The following is a 20,456-nucleotide window of genomic DNA, read 5'->3' on the forward strand; positions in this document are numbered from 1 at the left end:
CAAATGGCTACCCGGACTATTTGCATTGACCCCTTTTTTACGCTGCTGCTACTCGCTGTTTATTATCTATGCATAGTCACTTTACCCCTACCTACATGTACATATTACCTCAATACATTTACATTTTACATTTACATTTACATCATTTGGCAGACGCTCTTATCCAGAGCGACTTACAAATTGGTGCATTCACCTTATAGCCAGTGGGATTACCATTTTACAATATATATATTATTTTTTTTGGGGGGGGGGGGTAAAGGGGGGTAGAATGATTACTTTATCCTATCCCAGGTATTCCTTAAAGAGGTGGGGTTTCAAGTGTCTCCCGAAGGTGGTGAGTGACTCCGCTGTCCTGGCGTCGTGAGGGAGCTTGTTCCACCATTGGGGTGCCAGAGCAGCGAACAGTTTTGACTGGGCTGAGCGGGAACTGTGCTTCCGCAGAGGTAGGGGGGCCAGCAGGCCAGAGGTGGATGAACGCAATGCCCTCGTTTGGGTGTAGGGACTGATCAGAGCCTGAAGGTACGGAGGTGCCGTTCCCCTCACAGCTCCGTGGGCAAGCACCATGGTCTTGTAGCAGATGCGAGCTTCAACTGGAAGCCAGTGGAGTGTGCGGAGGAGCGGGGTGACGTGAGAGAACTTGGGAAGGTTGAACACCAGACGGGCTGCGGCATTCTGGATGAGTTGTAGGGGTTTAATGGCACAGGCAGGGAGCCCAGCCAACAGCGAGTTGCAGTAATCCAGACGGGAGATGACAAGTGCCTGGATTAGGACCTGTGCCGCTTCCTGTGTAAGGCAGGGTCGTACTCTCCGAATGTTGTAGAGCATGAACCTACAAGATCGGGTCACCGCCTTGATGTTAGCGGAGAACGACAGGGTGTTGTCCAGGGTCATGCCAAGGCTCTTCGCACTCTGGGAGGAGGACACAACGGAGTTGTCAACCATGATGGCGAGATCATGGAACGGGCAGTCCTTCCCCGGGAGGAAGAGCAGCTCCGTCTTGCCGAGGTTCAGCTTGAGGTGGTGATCCGTCATCCACACTGATATGTCTGCCAGACATGCAGAGATGCGATTCGCCACCTGGTTATCAGAAGGGGGAAAGGAGAAGATTACTTGTGTGTCGTCTGCATAGCAATGATAGGAGAGGCCATGTGAGGATATAACAGAGCCAAATGACTTGGTGTATAGCGAGAATAGGAGAGGGCCTAGAACTGAGCCCTGGGGGACACCAGTGGTGAGAGCACATGGTGCGGAGACAGATTCTCGCCACGCCACTTGGTAGGAGCGACTGGTCAGGTAGGACGCAATCCAAGAGTGAGCCGCGCCGGAGATGCCCAGCTCGGAGAGGGTGGAGAGGAGGATCTGATGGTTCAAAGGCAGCAGACAGGTCTAGAAGGACAAGAGCAGAGGAGAGAGAGTTAGCTTTAGCAGTGCAAAGAGCCTCCGTGACACAGAGAAGAGCAGTCTCATTTGAATGACCAGTCTTGAAACCTGACTGGTTTGGATCAAGAAGGTCATTCTGAGGGAGATAGCAAAGCAGAGTTGGCTAAAGACGGCACGCTCAAGAGTTTTTGAAAGAAAAGAAGAAGGGATACTGGTCTGTAGTTGTTGACATCAGAGGGATCGAGTGTTGGTTTTTTGAGAAGGGGTGCAACTCTCGCTCTCTTGAAGACGAAAGGGACATAGCCAGCGGTCAAGGATGAGTTGATGAGCGAGGTGAGGTAAGGGAGAAGGTCACCGGAGATGGTCTGGAGAAGAGAGGAGGGGATAGGGTCAAGTGGGCAGGATGTTGGGCGGCCGGCCGTCACAAGTCGCAAGATTTCATCTGGAGAGAGAGGGGAGAAAGAAGTCAAAGCATAGGGTAGGGCAGTGTGAGCAGACCAGCAGTGTCATTTAACTTAACAAACGAGGATTGGATGTCGTCAACCTTCTTTTTAAAATGGTTGACAAAGTCATCCACAGAGAGGGGGGGGGGGGGGTGGAGGAGGATTCAGCAGGGAGGAGAAGGTGGCAAAAAGCTTCCTAGGGTTAGAGGCAGATGCTTGGAATTTAGATTGGTAGAAAGTGGCTTTAGTAGCAGAAACAGATTAAGAAAATGTAGAGAGGAGGGAGTGAAAAGATGCCAGGTCCGCAGGGAGTCTAGTTTTCCTCCATTTCCGCTCGGCTGCCCGGAGTCCTGTTCTGTGAGCTCGCAATGAGTCGTCAAGCCATGGAGCAGGAGGGGAGGACAGAGCCTGCCAGGAGGATAGGGGACATAGAGAGTCAAAGGATGCAGAAAGGGAGGAGAGGAGGGTTGAGGAGGCAGAATCAGGAGATTGGAGGGAGAAGGATTTAGCAGAGGGAAGAGATGATAGGATGGAAGGAGGAGAGAGTAGCGGGAGAGACGGCGCATTACCATCTGAGTAGGGGCAGAGTGAGTAGTGTTGGAGGAGAGCGAGAGAGAAAAGGATACAAAGTAGTGGTCGGAGACATGGAGGGGAGTTGCAGTGAGATTAGTAGAAGAACAGCATCTAGTAAAGATGAGGTTAAGCGTATTGCCTGCCTTGTGAGTAGGGGGGGACGGTGAGAGGGTGAGGTCAAAAGAGGAGACGAGTGGAAAGAAGGAGGCAGAGAGAAATGAGTCAAAGGTAGACATAGGGAGGTTGAAGTCACCCAGAACTGTGAGGGGTGAGCCATCCTCAGGAAAGGAACTTATCAAGGTGTCAAGCTCATTGATGAACTCTCCAAGGGAACCTGGAGGGCGATAAATGACAATGATGTTAAGCTTGAATGGGCTAGTGACTGTGACAGCATGGAATTCAAATGACGAGATAGACAGATGGGTCAGGGGAAAAAGAGAGAATGTCCACTTGGGAGAGATGAGGAATCCTGTGCCATCACCCCGCTGACCAGATGCTCTCGGGGTATGCGAGAACACATGGTCAGATGAGGAGAGAGCAGTAGGAGTAGCAGTGTTTTCAGTGGTAATCCATGTTTCCGTCAGCGCCAAGAAGTCTGAGGACTGGAGGGTAGCATAGGCTGAGATGTTGGCCACAGATCGGCAGTTCCAGAGGCTGCCGGAGACCTGGAACTCCACGTGGGTGGTGCGTGCAGGGACCACCAGGCTAGAGAGGCAGCAGCCACACAGTGTGAGGCGTTTCTATAGCCTGTGCGGAGAGGAGAGAACAGGGATAGACAGAGGCATAGTTGACAGGCTACAGAAAATGGCTACAATAATGCAAAGGAGATCGGAATGAAATGAACTAAACATCTGGGAAAGCGAGAGAGCGGGGCCTCCCTCTCTTACGTTTCACTGAAACACCCAAATATAACTCTCCCAACTTCCACCTCAGAAACTATAATTGTTGTAAATGTTTTCTAGGAATAGACTAAATTAGTTTATTCAGCTAGCTAACTTGGTACAGTATTTTTCCGTGAAAACCGTCCAGGGCACCTAGTCATATAACGCCACAGCCAACTAGCATGCCGGACTCCAACAACACGGTTTAGCACCAATACTCGGCCACAACAAACCACCAGTGTGTCAACACGCCAAGCAGATCATTTGTGTCCGTGTCTAACGTTGTGGGTTAGTCCCGACAGCTTGAGCGAGTCCGTTGTCAACTTATTCAGCCAGTTAGTTAGCTAGAATAGTTAGCATACTAGCTAGCCATTGCTTTCTGCCAACGAAGAAACCCCTCCTCCCACGGCACGAACACACAGAGAGAGCCAAGCTAACGTTAACTAGTCACCCATGTCCCGAATTCCTTTGAACGACTCTGGCTACCAGTATGTAAAAACAAAACACAAATGTAGGTTATACCCCTACCCCTAGCAGCTACTGTTAGCTAGCCAAGTGCAAAGCTAGCCACTGAATTGACTCAGCCAGTTCGCGTCTGTTCACTAGGTCGTTCCAGCTATTGTTTAGTAACTATCCAGGTAGCAACAAGCTAGCTACATTTCAAGCACAGTAGCCACTTACCTCGACTAACCTGTACCCCCGCACATTGACTCGGTACCCCCTGTATATAGCCTCGTTATTGTTATTTTATTGTTGCTCTTTCATTTTTTTACTTTAGTTTATTTAGTAAATATTTTCCTAAAACTTCATTTTTGGTTAAGGGCTTGTAAGTAAGCATTTCACGGTAAGGTCTACTACACCTGTTGTATTCGGTGCATGTGACAAATAAAATTTGATTTGATTTGAATAAAGTGGCAATATTTCGAGAATAAAGTGTAAATGAAATGTTGTGAATAAAGTGGCAATATTTAGAGAATAATGTGGCAATATGATGTGGCTGTCCATGGTTCTGATGTGTGTGTGTGTGTGTGTGCGTGCATTCGTACAAATAGAAAAAACATGTTGACTCACCCTACATGTAGAGAAACGCCAATGCCATCCTCCTCTCTTTCATGTTGCTGAAACGGTCTATGGCTCTGTCATACAGTACACGTTTTTTATTTTTGGTTGTCACAGGCTACCTGGCTAAAATGCTTGCTCGGTAGCCTAACTTATTTTCATGGGCAACGTTAGCTAGTTAGTTAACATTAGCCTTCTACATCTAGCTACATATTGAACTTCCATCCTCTCAGCCCAGGGGCACAATGTATGAATTTATGGTTGGATCAGAATCGTCGTTATAATCATTGGCCAGTACGGAAAATTAAGTAAAACCACAAGTCCAAATCCCTATCTCCCTCCATGGCTAATTTAGGAAAGGGCCAATTTTAGCTAGTTAGCTAGCCACCGGAAGGACTACAACACAACGGGATGCAACAATTCAAGTTGTTTCTGTCAATTACGTATTTCTCTTGATGCGATGTGATAGGAGAGAAGCCAAATCCAAACTGGCTTCCCTTGATACTTTTTTTTGGTGCACCAGGACCATTCACAGTTGAGCTCACTAAGTTTAGCTCAATGCTGATTGGCTATTATTTTATACTTTTTTTTTAATCAAGGGAGGCCAAATGCTCACTGGCTTCCCTTGGGTTCAATGCTACTGGCGGCAACAATGTCATACTCTTTATGACTAGACAGAGTCAGATAGATGGTATATACATACAGAGACAGAGGGGCGCTGTTTCGCTCACTCGGATGCTTTCTCCAGTGATATTCATTCAGCCTCTTGTGAATTTAATTATGTTTTTTTTCTTGGTCAATTTTTGGTGGTAGCCTGACTTCCCTTGGCATCCATGAATCCACACCACTGCCGTAAAATTGCTGTCTCAGACGGGGCTTTACCCAAACCCCTGCAAGGTCCATGACAGGGGTTTGTGGTCAGCCCATGAGTCCGACATGGACGCGCTATCCTTCTCCATGCAATCCGTGACTTGCATTCACAAGATAATAAGCATAGGCCTATGAGATTACTGCCATGCCATTACGCACACATTTGTAAGTTAACCTTTCGTTTTGACATATAGGCTGCTGGCCTAGCTGTAACTCTCTAGAGTCAAAACCAGGTTAATTTACTACTTTGTGCATAATGGCATGGTGTTTTAGGTACACTTTCAATTTAGTAACCTCATATTTTATTATTTTATTTTTTATTTGACCTTTATTTAACTAGGCAAGTCAGTTAAGAACAAATTCTTATTTACAATGACAGCCTACACCGGCCAAACCCGGACGACGCTGGGCCAATTGTGCGCCTCCCTATGGGACTCCCAATCACGGCCGGTTGTGATACAGCCTGGAATCGAAACAGGGGGTCTGTAGTGACGCCTCAAGCACTGAGATGCATAGGCCTATACCTTAATCTTAAATATAACTGTAACTTTATTCTCAAAATGTAAACTTTATTCTCAAAATATTGCCACTTTATTCTCGAAATATTCCCACTTTATTCCCAAAATTGTATTTCTACTTTATTCTTGAAATATTGGCACTTTATTCTCGAAATATTGCCACTTTTTTTTTTTTACCCTTAGCCTACATTGGACGCGCCCCCGCGGAAATCTCATTAACATAATAAAAAAAATCCCCATTATAATCCGTCTGTTTAAACTACTTTTTTTTTTGCATGGGCTGCGTCTCAATCCACCACAGCATCCACCGATATTGCCCTTCCGCACCTTTGGTGAAAGGTGGCAGAGTTAGAGATGTTTGTCAGACCATGAGACATCCCGAAAATCAAACTTCAACGGTTTGGCCTAAAAACTCTATTGAAAGATGAGACTCCCCGTTTTGCTCTAGGATGCCCACAAGCCTCAGAAGACTCCTCTGAAGGTCCTGGTACCAGTTAAATATAAAAGGGGATAAAAACATATAAATACAATTGTTTCCTGTTCTTTCTTATATCTCTCACATATAGGACAGACACTTCAGAACAAACTTCCTTTAGATGTTTCTGTTGTACCATGTAGTGAATCTGTTATTCAATGCGTTTCTATTGGCTAATAGCGGTAATGTTACATTCAATGTTTCATCCTGTCATTTTTTAAATATTATTTTTGATACCTTAAGTGGTTTTAAAATTCAAAATCAAATAGCTAAATATTCCTTAGTATGACCATCTTAAAACAATTCCATATGTTAGCTTAGAAACCCCCACCCCCTCCCCCGGTTTAGACTCTACAGGGTTAAAGTACTGTCCAGACCCAAATAATATCCAACTACCACCACCCCATAGCTGTTTATTTATTTTTTCCTCTTCACTTGGCCCTAATACTCTTCCATATATTGCGTTATTTATTGTGTTGGGAAGAAAAAAGTGCAATCATGGCTCTTGAAAATGAAAGATTACGGTTTCAATTCACCCCAACCGCATTGCCTTATTTAAGCAGTCGTTTTTTTTCCAATGGTCAAATTAACTCAAAGACTGGTCTTGGGCATTCACAGTACTGTATAAAAACCTACAACTAGCTACTACCAGGGCGACCCTCCCACAGGAAAAAGTCGGTGGTTGTATTCACTAAAAGGTTTTTGACCTCCATACAGAAACTCCTTGCTTGATGAGCGGAAAAAACGAAAAACGCCACCTGCTGGAGAAGACAGATTCTGGGCCCAGTTATGTTCTTTATACCTCAGTGAGTGATCGCTGCCTCTTCCTCTCTGGTTTTAGTGAGGCACGCTTCTCGGAAGCTGAAATTCAGTACAGGAAAAATGGCGACTTTGTCAGTGTGCCAGACGCAGCTTGGGGGTTTCAGTTTCGAAAATTGCAAGAGGTAAGGATTCAGCGAGAGTAAAAAAAAAAAACGCGGCGCATGTCCAGGTGTTTTGTGACTTTTATATATTGAAATAATTTAGAAATGTATTCTCTGAGTTATTTGATGTTGCCGGTCCCATCCATCCTCTTCACGGCCTGCTTGAATGACTCAGACACGTCTAAAAGCTGTTTTTCTACCTAGAATGATGAATGAATGGAACAACTGATTTCGTAGGTTGCGACAACATACGTTTTGATAAACTGTTTTCAAACTCACATAAATAACCCTGACTGAAAGTTACCCACCGTTTGTTTACAATTAGCCTAGCTATAGAGCTAATTGTAGCTAGTATTAGCCGGTTAGCGGAAAACAATGCATGCCGCCCTTATGTTAGCTGACGTTCGCTGACTAATTAAACTAACTACACATTTATTTAGTCACAGCGGAGTTGAATTTCTAAATGAAAATGCATATTGACTTGTCACATTTTTGGTATCAAGTTTGACATCCACCTCATTTCCCGTTGACTTGGCTTGTTGCGCTCAACCCGCAGCCGTAGTCTGAAGACCCGAGGTTGAATTGCATTGAATTATACATCGGGCAGATATTATCTTTTGGATCAGGAAAGATTACTCAGACTACCTCAGAATGTTGAATACAATTATATTTTTTAACTTTAACGGTTTTCCGTGTGGTTGGTCCTTTTGCAGGTAGGAATGTGAGAAAAAATATCCACAGGAAAGTATATTTGCATAAACTTTTCAAAGCGCTGGTAGTGCATTCAGATTTCTGTCACGTAAAATATGCACACAATATGAAAATACATGCAGAAGACTCATGCATACTTGCCGAGCTCGTGGACGTGTTTACATGGTTCTGCACATGTGATAGAAATCTGAATGCACCACCAGGCTTTGAAAAGTTGATTTAATTATACTTTCCTGTGGATATATTGTCTCACATTCCAACCTGCAAAAGGACAAACCACATGGACAACCGGTAAAGTAAGTTAAAATATAATTGTATTCAACATTCTGGCTTGTAGAGGTTGTTAGAGGACATTTTCAAACAAATGTATGGCATTAATCTGACTGTGAACCAGAGGTATCACAGTCTGATTGTCGGGCAACGCACACCGATGATGCAGCAGATTATCAAACTAGCTACAATCTGCCCAGGTAAATTGATAACTATCTAAGATTGTTGTGTACAATGGGTGTAGAATATTTTGCATTACATTTGATATTGAATTACCCTACCATTTTTGTCCACGTTGGTGTTAATGGTGACAGACTACATAGCCATCAAGGGTACATGCATGACGTTGTCCTGAAGTCATGTTTTCCATGACTTTCTAGCACAGTCTGTTTCTGACCATGTTTCTGTTGTTGTTTTAGGAATGCAGTCTTGGAAGCTGAAGTTACCAAATTAGGATGTAGGATGCCTGCTGCCCGGAAAACAGGAACCACAATCGTTGGGGTTGTTTTTAAGGTAAAGATTACTTTGTTTACATATCTTTTTCACCTTATCTATCTATACTGAACAAAAATATAAACTCAACAATTTAATAGATTTTACTGAGTAACTGTTCATATAAGGAAATCAGTCAATTGAAATAAATTCATTAAGACCTAATCTATGGATTTCACATGACTGGCAATACAAATATGCATCTCTTGGTCACAGACACCTTAAAAAAAAAAAAGTAGGGGCCTCCCGAGTGGCGCAGCGGTCTAAGGCACTGCATCGCAGTGTTTGAGGCGTCACTACATACCCGGGTTCGATCCCGGGCTGTGTCACAACCGGCTGTGACCGGGAGTCCCATAGGGCGGCGCACAATTGGCCCAGCGTCATCCGGGTTAGGGGAGGGTTTGGCTGGGGGGGCTTTACTTGGCTCATCGCGCTCTAGTGACTCCTTGTGGCGGGCTGGGCACCTGCAGGCTGACTTCAGTCATCAGTAGGACAGTGTTTCCTCCGACACATTGGTGTGGCTGGCTTCCGGGTTAAGTGGGCAGGTGTTAAGAAACGCTGTTTGGTGGGTCATGTTTCAGAGGACGCATGACTCGACCTTCGCCTCTCCCGAGCCCATTGGGGAGTTGCAGCAATGAGATTGAATCGCAATTGGATATCCCGAAATTCGTGAGAGCAATAAAATAGATAAAGTAGGCTGTGTTTCAGAAAACCAGTCAGTATCTGGTGTGACCACAGTTTGCCTCATGCAGCGTGACATCTCCTTCGGCATAGAGTTGATCAGGCTGTTGATTGTGGCCTGTGGAATGTTGTCCAACTCTTCTAATGGCTGTGCGAAATTGTTGAATATTGGTGGGAACTGGAAGACGCTGTCGTACATACGTCGATCTAGAGCATCCCAAACATGCTCAATGGGTGACATGTCTGGTGAGTATACAGGCCATGGAAGAACTGGGACATTTTCAACTTCCAGGAATTGTTTACAAATCCTTGCGACATGGGGCCATGCATTATCATGCTGAAACATGAGGTAATGGCGGTGGATGAATGGCACGACTGCCTTCGATAAAATGCAATTGTGTTTGTTGTCCGTAGCTTATACCTGCCCATCGCCACCATGGGGCACTCTGTTGACAACGTTGACATCAGAAAACCGCTGTTGTGAGGCCGGTTGGACGCTGGTTGGACGTACTGCGAAATCCTCTGAAACTATGTTGGCTTAAGGTAGAGAAATGAACATTAATTTATCTGGTAACAGCTCTGGTGGACATTCCTGCAATCAGCTTGCCAATTGCACGCTCCCTCAAAACTTGAGACATCTGTGGCATTGTGTTGTGTGACAAAACTGCACATTTTAGTGGCCTTTTATTGTCCCCAGCACAAGGTCCACCTGTGTAGTGACCATGCTGTTTAATCAGCTTCTTGATATGCCACTCCTGTCAGGTGGATGGAATATCTTGGCAAAAGAGAAATGCTCACTAACAGGGATGTAAACAAATTTGTGCGCAACATGTGAGAGAAATAAGCTTTTTGTGCGTATAGAATATTTCTGGGATCTTTTATTTCAGCTCACGAAACATGGGACCAACACTTTTCTTGTTGCGTTTTATAGTTTTGTTCAGTATATTTCACCAAAGTGATAAAGATCACGCTCCAAAAATGTACTGATAAGGCATGCTGTGTTTTCCTGAAATAGCCCAAGTTCAGGCTGAGCGCTCTATAATTCCACCATTCCATTATCCCGTATCTGGTTAAATGCGATGTCATGTATGAAACCAAAATGTTGACTTCAGAGCTACCAAACATTAAGCAAAAAATGCATGCAATATGGCTACTCTTTAAAAAAATATTTTCAAAAATAGCTATTTATACTCTTTGATTTAACGTTTTTTTCATTCCTGTAGGATGGGATAGTTCTTGGTGCTGACACCAGGGCCACAGAAGGCATGATTGTGGCAGATAAGAACTGCTCCAAGATCCACTACATCTCCCCCAACATCTAGTAAGTGGCCCCTTTTCCTAGTTTTTTAAATTCTGTTTTTATATTAGAGTTGTGTGAATGACTTGACAGTATTGTGGTGTACCACTGTGCAACAGGTATGATGATGGCTGATGTGTGAATAACATTGTATCGCTGTGCTTCAGTGAACAATACCCAGAATACGTGCTGCTGTCTTAGTCTTTAGACAATAACAGAGGCGTCACGTGATATCAACATTTATTTAAAGTGTAGTTTCATAAATGCATGTCACCTCTAATCCTGGCCTCTACTGTGTCATGTTTTGCGTCCATCCAGTTGCTGTGGAGCGGGCACGGCGGCAGACACTGAGATGAGCACCCAGATCATCTCCTCCAACCTGGAGCTGCACTCCCTCTCCACGGGCCGTCTGCCCCGCGTGGCCACCGCCAACCGCATGCTCAAGCAGATGCTGTTCAGGTACACCATCCATCCAGTCCCCCCCCCCCCCAACCAAGTGCTCACTTTTTTATTAGCCATACAGTGCCTTGCAAAACTATTCAGACCCAGATTGCTTCACAATTTATTGTTACATAGTGCTATTAAAATGCATTTAATTGTCATTTTTTGTCAATATTCCTTACAGATGTTGTATGTATGGGGGTCAAAGGAAGGGTTAGTCATTCAAAAATCATGTCAACCCCTATTATTTCTATGTCCATGTAACTTATGTGATTTGTTACTCCTGAACTAATTTAGGCTTGCCTAAACAAAGAGGCTGAATACTTATGCAATGATGATATTTTAGTTCAGAATTTTGTATTTATAAAAAAATATATATGTACACTACATGACCAAAAGTATGTTGAACATCTCATTGCAAAATCATGGGCATTTTTATGGAGTTGTCCCCCCCCAGCCTCCACTCATCTGGGAAGACTTTCAAATTGACGTTGGAACATTGCTGCAGGGACTTGCCCCAGGCCATTATTCGTCCTCCACCAAACTTTACAGTTGGCACTATGCATTTGGTCAGGTAGCGTTCTCCTGGCATATGCCAGATGGTGAAGCGTGATTCATCACTCCAGAGTCCAATGGCGGCGAGATTTACACCACTCCAGCCAACGCTTGGCATTGCGCATGGTGATCTTAGGCTTGTTTGCGGCTGCTCGGCCATAGAAACACATTTCATGAAGCTCCCGACAATCTGTTATTGTGCTGACATTGCTTCTGGAGGCAGTTTGGAACTCGGTAGTGAGTGTTGCAACTTAGGACAGACAATTTGTACGCGCTTCAGCACTCAGCGGTCCAGTTCTGTGAGTTTGTGTGGTCTACCACTTCGCGACTAAGCCATTGTTGCTCCTAGACGTTTCCACTTCACAATAAACAGCATTTACAGTTGACCGGGAAAGCTCTAGCAGGGCAGACATTTGACGAACTGACTTGTTGGAAAGGTGCCATCCTATGACAGTGCCACATTGAAAGTCACTGAGCTTTTCAGTAAGGCCGTTTTACTGCCAATGTTTGTCTATGGAGATTGCATGGCTGTGTGCTCGATTTTATGCACCTGTCAGCAATGGGTGTGGCTGAAATAGCCAAATCCACTAATTTGAAGGGGTGTCCACATAATTTTGTATATGTAGTGTATATTCTTCCAATTTGACATTAGAGTATTTTGTGTAGAATGTTGACAAAGAATGACAATTTAAATCGATTTTAATCCCATTTTGTAACACAATAAAATGTAAAGAAATTAGGGCTGAGCCCATTTAGTCGACTGGTCGATTGTTTGGTCGATAGGCTCTTGGTCGACCGAGATTTCTTTAGTCGAGCAGTCGCAGTTATTATAATACATTTTTTTGTGAACAAGACACCTGTCTGATTCACTCCTGTCTCAGTGGACTAATCCATTGTGGAAGCCACAGGGATGGCACAGTCCATCAGTCTAAGACGTGATACTGAAATTGTATATGGTTATATTATGTAAAAATAATGGTGCAACACTAATACAGTGAGGGAAAAAAGTATTTGATCCCCTGCTGATTTTGTACGTTCGCCCACTGACAAAGAAATGATCAGTCTATAATTTTAATGGTAGGTTTATTTGAACAGTGAGAGACAGAATAACAACAAAAAAATCCAGAAAAACGCATGTCAAAAATGTTATGAATTGATTTGCATTTTAATGAGGGAAATAAGTATTTGACCCCTCTGCAAAACATGACTTAGTACTTGGTGGCAAAACCTTTGCTGGCAATCACAGAGGTCAGACGTTTCTTGTAGTTGTCCACCAGGTTTGCACACATCTCAGGAGGGATTTTGTCCCACTCCTCTTTGCAGATGTTCTCCAAGTCATTAAGGTTTCGAGGCTGACGTTTGGTAACTCAAACCTTCAGCTCCCTCCACCGATTTTCTATGGGATTAAGGTCTGGAGACTGGCTAGGCCACTCCAGGACCTTAATGTGAACTCAATGCTGTAATCGCTGTCAAAGGTGCTTCAACAAAGTACTGTGTAAAGAGTCTGAATACTTATGTAATATTTACGTTTTTTCTTTTTTCTGAATTAGCAAAAAATTCTAACAACCTCTTTTTGCTTCATCATTATGGGGTATTGTGTGTAGATTGATGAGGGGAACAACAATTTAATCAATTTTAGAATAAGGCTGTAACGTAACAAAATGTGGAAAAGTCAAGGGATCTGAATACTTTCCGAAGGCACTCTATATGAAGGGCCTACATGTATTAACTTGTTATGTGTGTATGAATTGCATCAGTAAAAAATATTGCGCATATTTAATGTAACCCTTCCTGTTAATAGATTGCAAAGCAGCATACAACTGACCTAAATCTTTGAAAATGTAAAGTTCACTTTCATATCCATAGCCTTAAAACGCATCTGAAGACTGGGAGGCATTTTGACGTCTACTGTGGATCGCTAAAATATCCTAATGATTATAATAATAATAATAATATGCCATTTAGCATTATGATCTCACTTCTTCAATTCAATTATTATGGTCGACATTATACTGAAGATGGTTTGGTATGGGTTAGAAACTTGGGAACCAAGCTTGAGTTATCAGTGTAGCGCTGTTATCCGTCATTCCTCTGGAATAACGGATATTCTGGGGTAATAATTACATAACCAATGTTCTCTAGTAATACTAGTTCCGTGCGAATAGGGCTTAGCCTAATTGTCGAAGAAAACTGAGGAGAGAGCAAACCCCAACTTAATTAGGTCTATAACAATAACTGTTAAATGTGCCTACAGAAATAAGACAGATTGTACTTCTGTTGCCTGTTTGAGTGTTTAATGAGCACAAAGCCTTAAGCAACGGCAAAATGTCGGATAAAGCAATTTCACAGATTTGGCTGTTTTTAATCTTTGCTATTCTGTAATCAAGGCGTTGCCATTTTTTTTGTAAGAACAGACTGGTTTTACTTGCAGGCAGAAAAATTATATTGTTATCTAACAACACCTGTTTGTCACACACAATATGCACGTAGCTCTCGCTCCTATACCCTCCTTTTTCTTGATGTCCTTATTTGTATTATTACAATTATTATTATGATCATTATAATAAGTAATGTCATTATCATTAGTAGGCTTTGTATAGTAGCCTTGTATAATCACCATCGAGCTGTAGGCCTAAGAGCACTTCCTGTTTAGTCTTAATACCGTAATTTATTTCTATTTTTCAATATATAGGCTACTGTATCAATCATTCATTCATTCATTCGTTCATGCCATCACACAGCATACGAGACATTCATGCTTTCAAATGCAATCAAGCATTTTTTTTTAGTTTTAAAATAAAATAACAAAGGGAGCTGTGAATAATTTATCTAAACAATAAATAAACTGCAATTCACAAATGCGTGCAACTGTTTTTAGTCTGCTGTTATAAAGGCTTTTTATCTCTCTGATATACTTATTTAGTGTTTACACTTCCAAATGGGCAGAAAAAATAATATTTCAATCTAACAGCAACTGTTTGGCACACAAATACTCACGCAACGCTTGCTCCTATACCCTCCTTTTTGTTGATTTCCAGTAGTTTCCACAACTAACTCAAATGTCTTCTACAGATCTGACTTCTCCTTTCCCTCCTGAGCAACTAGTAAACATTCGCCCGTTTCAAGTTTTTCTTGTCCTCCGCATCCATTTTGCTGTCGACATTATTAATCTTGCGCTGTTGGCGGTAGTAGCACCGGATTCAGTTGCACTGCGGACCAGGTAGGCGAAGTGTTACCATTTTTAACCATTTAATGTGTCTGTAGGTACATACTCTGCCTTTCTGGCGGGCCTGGAGAGGAAATCAAGTGCACTGTAGGCCTACCACTGGCCAGACGGATGGCTCAGATTACCGTGTCTGCAGTAACGTAGCAGGCGTAAAAGAAGGCTAAAGCAAAGTTGACGATATGAGATTTCAAAATGTTTAAAACCATGACTAGAGTGAGACTGTCAACGAATACAGCAAAGAGCTGCTGTTTTTGAGTGCATTCATGTTTCAGTTCTTACTCAGCACTGTCAACACGTTTCAGTCAACACTTTTATAAGCAATAAAATGCGCGTTCTTCCACTCGTGCTACAACCAGCACTGCAGCTGTAATGAATGAGTAGGAAAGTGTATCGATAGGCTTGCGTCATTATTAGCGTCTTGGATCTTTTTTTAACATCCGAATATTTCACTTTCTCTGTTCATAGTGATCTTACATTTACGTCATTTAGCAGACGCTCTTATCCAGAGCGACTTACAAATAGGTGCATTCACCTTATAGCCAGTGGGATCACCACTTTACAATGTTTTTTTTTTGTTTGTTTGGGTTGGGGTAAGGGGGGGGTAGAATGATTACTTTATCCTATCCCAGGTATTCCTTAAAGAGGTGGGGTTTCAAATGTCTCCGGAAGGTGGTGAGGTACTCCGCTGTCCTGGCGTCGTGAGGGAGCTTGTTCCACCATTGGGGTGCCAGAGCAGCGAACAGTTTTGACTGGGCTGAGCGGGAGCTATGCTTCCGCAGAGGTAGGGGAGCCAGCAGGCCAGAGGTGGATGAACGCAATGCCCTCGTTTGGGTGTAGGGACTGATCAGAGCCTGAAGGTACGGAGGTGCCGTTCCCCTCACAGCTCCGTAGGCAAGCACCATGGTCTTGTAGCAGATGCAAGCTTCAACTGGAAGCCAGTGGAGTGTGCTGAGGAGCGGGGTGACGTGAGAGAACTTGGGAAGGTTGAACACCAGACAGGCTGCGGCATTCTGGATGAGTTGTAGGGGTTTAATGGCACAGGCAGGGAGCCCAGCCAACAGCGAGTTGCAGTAATCCAGACGGGAGATGACAAGTGCCTGGATTAGGACCTGTGCCGCTTCCTGTGTAAGGCAGGGTCGTACTCTCCGAATGTTGTAGAGCATGAACCTACAGGATCGGGTCACCGCCTTGATGTTAGCGGAGAACGACAGGGTGTTGTCCAGGGTCACGCCAAGGCTCTTCGCACTCTGGGAGGAGGACACAACGGAGTTGTCAACCGTGATGGCGAGATCATGGAACAGGCAGTCCTTCCCCGGGAGGAAGAGCAGCTCCGTCTTGCCAAGGTTCAGCTTGAGGTGCTGATCCGTCATCCATACTGATATGTCTGCCAGACATGCAGAGATGCGATTCGCTACCTGGTTATCAGAAGGGGGAAAGGAGAAGATTAGTTGTGTGTCGTCAGCGTAGCAATGATAGGAGAGGCCATGTGAGGATATGACAGAGCCAAGTGACTTGGTGTATAGGGAGAATAGGAGAGGGCCTAGAACTGAGCCCTGGAGGACACCAGTGGTGAGAGCACGTGGTGCGGAGACAGCTTCTCGCCACGCCACTTGGTAGGAGCGACCGGTCAGGTAGGACGCAATCCAAGAGTGAGCTGCGCCGGAGATGCCCAGCTCGGAGAGGGTGGAGAGGAGGATCTGATGGTTCACAGTATCAAAGGCAGCAGACAGGTCTAGAAGGACAAGAGCAGAGGAGAGAGAGTTAGCTTTAGCAGTGCGGAGAGCCTCCGTGACACAGAGAAGAGCAGTCTCAGTTGAATGACCAGTCTTGAAACCTGACTGGTTTGGATCAAGAAAGTCATTCTGAGAGCGATAGCAAGAGAGTTGGCTAAAGACGGCACGCTCAATAGTTTTGGAGAGAAAAGAAAGAAGGGATACTGGTCTGTAGTTGTTGACATCAGAGGGATCGAGTGTTGTTTTTTTGAGAAGGGGTGCAACTCTCGCTCTCTTGAAGACGGAAGGGACATAGCCAGCGTTCAAGGATGAGTTGATCAGCGAGGTGAGGTAAGGGAGAAGGTCACCGGAGATGGTCTGGAGAAGAGGGGGGGGGGGGGGGGGGGGGGGATTCAGCAGGGAGGAGAATGTGGCAAAGAGCTTCCTAGGGTTAGAGGAAGATGCTTGGAATTTAGAGTGGTAGAAAGTGGCCTTAGCAGCAGAAACAGATGAAGAAAATGTAGAGAGGAGGGAGTGAAAAGATGCCAGGTCCGCAGGGAGTCTAGTTTTCTTCCATTTCCGCTCAGCTGCCCGGAGCTCTGTTCTGTGAGCTCGCAATGAGTCATCAAGCCACGGAGCTGGAGGGGAGGACCGAGCCGGCCGGGAGGATAGGGGACATAGAGAGTCAAAGGATGCAGAAAGGGAGGAGAGGAGGGTTGAGGAGGCAGAATCAGGAGATTGGAGGGAGAAGGATTGAGCAGAGGGAAGAGATGATAGGATGGAAGAGGAGAGAGTAGCGGGAGAGAGAGAGCGAAGGTTGCGACGGCGCATTACCATCTGTGTAGGGGCAGAGTGAGTAGTGTTGGAGGAGAGCGAGAGAGAAAAGGATACAAAGTAGTGGTCGGAGACATGGAGGGGAGTTGCAGTGAGATTAGTAGAAGAACAGCATCTAGTAAAGATGAGGTCAAGCGTATTGCCTGGCTTGTGAGTAGGGGGGGACGGTGAGAGGGTGAGGTCAAAAGAGGAGAGGAGTGGAAAGAAGGAGGCAGAGAAAAATGTAGACGTAGGGAGGTTGAAATCCCCCTTGACTCAGAAAAGGTTGGTGACCACTGTTCTACACTTGTGTAGGCATTGGCAATGATGCTAATGATAACTTACTTCTGGTAGAGATGTAAAGGCTTTCCCCAAAACCTTCTCAAGTAAATTTTAACTACAAAGTAGCCTATGCCTACCTGGCAGAATATAATTATTTCCATCAATCCAGTGGCCATTTTGTTTTGAAAAGTCTGCAATCACATGAGCACTACAGAAACAATGCTAACCGAACAACAGTCTCTGGCTGGTGGCACTTGAATTAAAGGTTAACTACATCCAAAAATCTACATATCTTCGATTTTTGCAAGTCCTCAAAAGGGGTCTCCTGATGTTGTTTAAGGATTGTTGTGGACTTAGAACATCCAATACGGTTGTTTTTCTTTTAAAAAGTGTGATTTGTGAGCGTAAACCTGTAAAAACAAGATGGAATTTTGGGGGAAAAAAAGAACCGATTTTATAGGGCCCTATAGCTGCAATAGAATAAAAGGAATAGTTCATTGACTTTGCATCCAGGGGCGTCATTTCAGAAAAAACAAGGGTAGGCAAAAAATAACAAAATTGAAGCTCATTTATTGCATTTCTACACAATTTAAAAACTCAAATGCAATTTGGAAAACAAGCTAAATTGACTCCAGACATTATCCCCTTGTTGCTGTAGCTTCATTCACCTCGGTCAATAGGGGACTTAACATTCTACAAACAAATGTCATGCAAGAATTAGCTAGTTTAGTTTCATGTCAAGTCAAACAGCAGTTACATAGCCAAACCCATCTACTACAACCATCTTCTGCAATATGTTAATTAAAAGTCCCGCTGTTCCCTGCAGCTGCGTCGATGCGCTCTCCACAGAGAGGAAAAGGCGAAGTGAGAGCTTTCACTCTCGCCAAAAAATCTGTCCAAAATAAGCCCAATGCGTTTCTATGGGCTTATTTTGGACCTAAGCTTGTCGTCTGCCTTTGGGACAACGACTCTGATTGTTAGGGCGGCGACATGAGCATCTTGTTGTTATTATATATAGGTCTCTGCTCTCCATAAAGCCAGCAAGCCATACAAAACCGCCTTCCCTCCTGCTCCCAGGCATCTAAACTGCATTTTCCTTTTAATCGGGATTGGAGTGATTTTAGTAGCCTATTTTAAATTGTTGTTGTTGGCTACTGCCATACCCAATTGACGCCCCTGTTTGCGTCCTCAGATACCAAGGCCACATCGGTGCTGCCCTGGTTCTGGGTGGAATGGACTGTAATGGTCCCCACCTCTACAGCATCTACCCCCACGGCTCCACCGACAAGCTGCCCTACGTCACCATGGGTGAGTCTGCCAGCTACTACTTACCGTTACCTCTCTTGCTCTCTTATTATTTATTTCCAATCTGTTGCTCTCCATCTCCTACCCTCTTTCTCTCTCCTTTGTTTCTTAATCAATTTGTATCCCTCTTCTCGCACTCTATCCGCACTCTTGCTCTCTCTCGGATTATCACTTTGTTTGAAGGTGGTGCTTCAGACCTCAGCTACCCGGACTGTCTGCATTGACCCTCCCTTTGCACTAACTCTTTTGACAGCGTTTGACACATACGCTGCTGCTACTGCATATTATATATCCTGTTGCCTACTCACTTTACCCCTAATCTTGGTTACCCAGAAGTAAAATTCTCTAACTTCTGGGGGAGGATGTGTTGTGAAATTGTGATTTCCGTTGTGTGAAGGAAGAAGCGAAGTGTCCTCACTCGCGAAAGGAAACTGACAAACCCCTTCTTTGAGCTAATTTAACCTGTGTTTATGATCCGTGTGGACACGCGCCAACTTGTAAACATGGAAGATGTGAGTGAGGATGTTTACAACACAGGTTCAAATCTTGGCATTGTACGTTCAATCCCGTCATTTACGCCACTGCAACAGTTGTGCTTAAATATTTTGACTGGCAAATGGGACGTTTTAGAATGCTTGCCAACTGGCTATGGCAAAAGTTTAATATATCAAGCGATGGATGGATGCGTCTCCCTCTCTGTCACGGATGCCATGGTTGCCTTTACTTTGAAGATGTAATCCGGAAACAGGTGTTTTATACAACAGCCTTCTTTGTGTTCTCTTTTTGACTCCCTCTGCATATTTGCAATCAAACGACATCTCATTAGCTATCATACTCTAATTCCACCGAGCATTTCACTGATTTCAAAACTCAGTCCTCCAGAAAGTGGAGAGCAACACTTTTGCAGTTCTTCTACATTATATATATTTTTTAAAAGCAGCGTTAGAAAGGATTATCTACACATACTGACCAGCTCATGTGATAGACAGAAGCGTGCTACATGGCAGACCAATCCGAACTCATCTCTCGGCATGTCCAGCCCAGCCATTATCTCAGCCAATCATGGCTAGCAGGAACGTTCCTGTCTCTTTCCGTGGCTAAACCAACTAGGCTCATAATTTAACAATTTTATTCGTATTTACAAATGGCATACAAGTTTGTTATTAATGCACATGAAAGTTCACATTTTCCAGAAGGCATTTCTGACAAACGCATTTTGATAAAAAATTAAGTTTACATTCAAATGCCTCTCCTGTGAAGTAGTGACGCGCGACATACGCCTAGTTTCCTGAAACGTCACATTTGTGAGAATGATTTATGCCTGTTTGAGTAGAAAGTGTGCTCTTTTGCTTTAGGATTATGTGTTCGCCAGGCATCAATGAGGTTGTAATCGTAGAGTATGTGCTGGAGAGCCTTGGTTGCATGTGGATTGTAGTTGGTCTTATTAGATTTGTCCTGTATGTCCAAAATGGCATTCATGTCTGTCCTGATAACCATATATAATTCATTTAATTCTAATCATTTGCTGTTCAGATAATCAAAAAATGTA

At 44.0% G+C, this 20,456-nt stretch overlaps 1 protein-coding gene across 1 annotated transcript in view; it reads left to right on the forward strand.

The window, feature by feature from the left end:
* Positions 1-7,008: 7,008 nt before the first annotated feature.
* Positions 7,009-20,456, forward strand: part of LOC311099533 (proteasome subunit beta type-7-like) — a 33,643-nt gene continuing 20,195 nt past the window's right edge. The window contains exons 1-5 of the mRNA XM_084140234.1: positions 7,009-7,143; positions 8,523-8,616; positions 10,500-10,597; positions 10,892-11,032; positions 18,795-18,910. Of these exons, the coding sequence (XP_083996360.1) occupies positions 7,082-7,143; positions 8,523-8,616; positions 10,500-10,597; positions 10,892-11,032; positions 18,795-18,910 (511 nt within the window). The 5' untranslated portion in view covers positions 7,009-7,081. The remainder of the gene's footprint in view (positions 7,144-8,522; positions 8,617-10,499; positions 10,598-10,891; positions 11,033-18,794; positions 18,911-20,456) is intronic.

Source organism: Coregonus lavaretus, assembly GCF_964263955.1.
Source record: "Coregonus lavaretus genome assembly, chromosome: 24".
NCBI lineage: Eukaryota > Metazoa > Chordata > Actinopteri > Salmoniformes > Salmonidae > Coregonus > Coregonus lavaretus.